This window comes from Papilio polytes, unplaced genomic scaffold (genome assembly GCF_000836215.1).
Source record: "Papilio polytes unplaced genomic scaffold, Ppol_1.0 DF823399.1, whole genome shotgun sequence".
Lineage (NCBI taxonomy): Eukaryota > Metazoa > Arthropoda > Insecta > Lepidoptera > Papilionidae > Papilio > Papilio polytes.
This window is the reverse complement of record NW_013525805.1, coordinates 894,215-896,768: the sequence shown is the minus strand read 5'-3', so window position 1 is coordinate 896,768 and position 2,554 is coordinate 894,215. Positions and strand designations below refer to the sequence as shown.

General features: G+C 40.4%; 1 protein-coding gene across 1 annotated transcript in view; it reads left to right on the top strand.

Moving 5' to 3' along the window:
• LOC106104719 (unconventional myosin-IXa-like) overlaps positions 1 to 2,554 on the top strand; it is a 25,389-nt gene that overhangs the window by 16,503 nt on the left and 6,332 nt on the right. Inside the window, exons 24-27 of the mRNA XM_013284848.1 lie at positions 4 to 104; positions 503 to 914; positions 1,233 to 1,502; positions 2,132 to 2,293. Of these exons, the coding sequence (XP_013140302.1) occupies positions 4 to 104; positions 503 to 914; positions 1,233 to 1,502; positions 2,132 to 2,293 (945 nt within the window). The remainder of the gene's footprint in view (positions 1 to 3; positions 105 to 502; positions 915 to 1,232; positions 1,503 to 2,131; positions 2,294 to 2,554) is intronic.

The following is a 2,554-nucleotide window of genomic DNA, read 5'->3' as shown; positions in this document are numbered from 1 at the left end:
GAGCTGGCGGTCGAACTGCGCCCCGAGCTGCGCCCCGCTGACCCGCGCTCCACGGACTACATCGGACAGACCGGCAACGGACTGTTCCGCATCGCCGGACACAGGTACACACATATACCTATACTACAAGTATATGGAAATCTCAAATGATAACAAACCTATAACACTTGCGTAAAACTGTAATTTTTATTCAAAACAGATGTCTTTTATAATCTAACTTAATGCACTGAAACATTCTAAAAAATCCATAAACAATGAAGAACGTTGTCAGAGTCAGTGACATGTTTGTATAAATGTAATACTGATTCTATGCGACTTTACAAAAGTATACACGTATTATAACGTAGAATGTAAAAAAACGTTAAATAGGACACTACTTCAAGCTTAAAAAGCATTAGCATATGAACAGATATGTGAAAATGAATTTGTTCTATTTGATAGTCTAGCATATGTTTTAAAATCCCCTGTGCGAATAATGGGTAAATCTTTCTTTCGTTTCCAGGTTTCGTAAAGGCACACGTTTTTCAAAGGACGATAAATGCGTGTACTGTCATCAAGCAATCGACGCTTTCATCACTCAAGGCCAGCGCTGCATCGACTGCAAACAACTCTACCACACCAAATGTATACAGAACAAGGGTGTCATCACAATGCCCTGCTCCAGTCCAGTTACTATATCACCCCGAGGACGACATAAATACAGAAAGAGAATTATCAAAGACTCAGCGTATAATTCTCTGTCAGACCAGTCTAAGAGTTCAGTCAGTTCTAATTTCAGTCTGACTGGAACTTCAGAGTTCATGGACAGAACGGATAAGATCATATCGGATGCGACTGAGCTACAAGCGATGCAGAACTTCATCACAAAGAAGATATATCAAATGGAGTCCTCGGAGAATGAAAAACAGTCTGAGGTGAGAATAATCATAAAGTACTAGTTCCCGAGCGGCACCATCCGCATGAAATTATAAAAAACATTATTTTATTGTTTAATATGTGAAATTTTAAATTACAACTGTCAAAATATAAATACACAAATGACAATGAAGGCCTTTGATATTGGATAAAAATTACCGTTGCCATGGTAACTTTGCTTCCTTTTAGTTGTTGTCCCTTTCCCGCATGACGGATTTTTCAAAATTATTCAAGAAGTAATTGCGTAATGCATAATTTTATATGTATGCAGCTGACTGCAAAGTAACGTGTGGTACATTGGTGTTGTAAATGCGCAGGTGGACCGCGTGTTCAAGCACGCGCTGCGCGAGTTCAAGGACAACCTGGTGGCGACGTACAGCGTGGTGGAGACGCGCGGCTCCGCGCTCAAGTACAAGGACCTCATCGGCAACTTCCTGCACGTGATGGAGACGGTGTGCGCGCGCGAGGGCTCCACGCTCTCCATCACCATGGGCGTCAACGCCTTCCGCGGCTTCATGGACGAGTTCATGACACACCACGACACCGACAAGACCAGGACTAAGAGGAAAAAGGATAAGAAACGGAAAGTAAGTTGTCAATCTATACTAATACAGTAGAACTTCTATAAGTTAAAGTCCAAGGAAAACATAAAATATTTTAAGTTATAGAGGTTCTAAGTTATCAAGGATATCTGTTGTAGAAGTTTTGGGCTCTGATGGGAAGAGAACATATAATTTTTGGAAGTTATAGAGGTTTTTAAGTTACCGAGGTTTGTTTGAGTTATCGAGTTTCTACTGTATTATAAAGCGTAAACATACTATCTTCGATTTCTCTCCACTTCTGTAGCCACCCACATTTAATCTTAACACTTTCTGGTTTATGTCCTCTCGTCGCATAACATGTCCATACCACACTAACCTTTTGCTTCTTAATTTCTCGACCAGACACTATTCTCAAACTTCCTCTAATATACACATTCTTGATTTTATCCCTTCTTGTTAGGCTAACAACAAACATAACATATTAAATACTAGCTGTAGCTGGTGACTCCGCCCGCGTAAAATTAAAAAACAATAAAATTATACTTTCTAACAGTGTATGAATATTTAAAAGCGGTCCAGTAGTTTTTGAGTTATTTCAATACATGCAAAAACACAAATCTTTCCTCTTTATAATATTAGTATAGATTAAATATGTGAATATGTATAAATGTTAGGTGGACGAGCCGATCCAGTACAAGGGACATACGTTCATCCTGTGCATGATCAACATCCCCACGGAGTGCGAGATCTGCAAGACCTTCTTCATGTGGCCCATCGAGCGCTCGCTCATCTGCCAGAGCTGCAAGCTCACCTCGCACAAGAAGTGCTACGTCAAGGTAACAAATACACATCTCTACGTACACACAACTATCAAAATGTACCTTTAACATCTCGATAGTAACGTCCGGTTCTCACTTGGCCAGTACAGTTGAATAGTTGCGACGACCATTCTTGTATTGTATAGAATCACTGGTGCCAGTTTATTGGGTTACGAGCTGTTGCTCGAGACTTCGTCCGCGTGGTATTAGAAAACATACGAACTATATAAATTACAAAAAGCTACGTATCCCTCGGGAACCGGACATTTCTCGGGGATG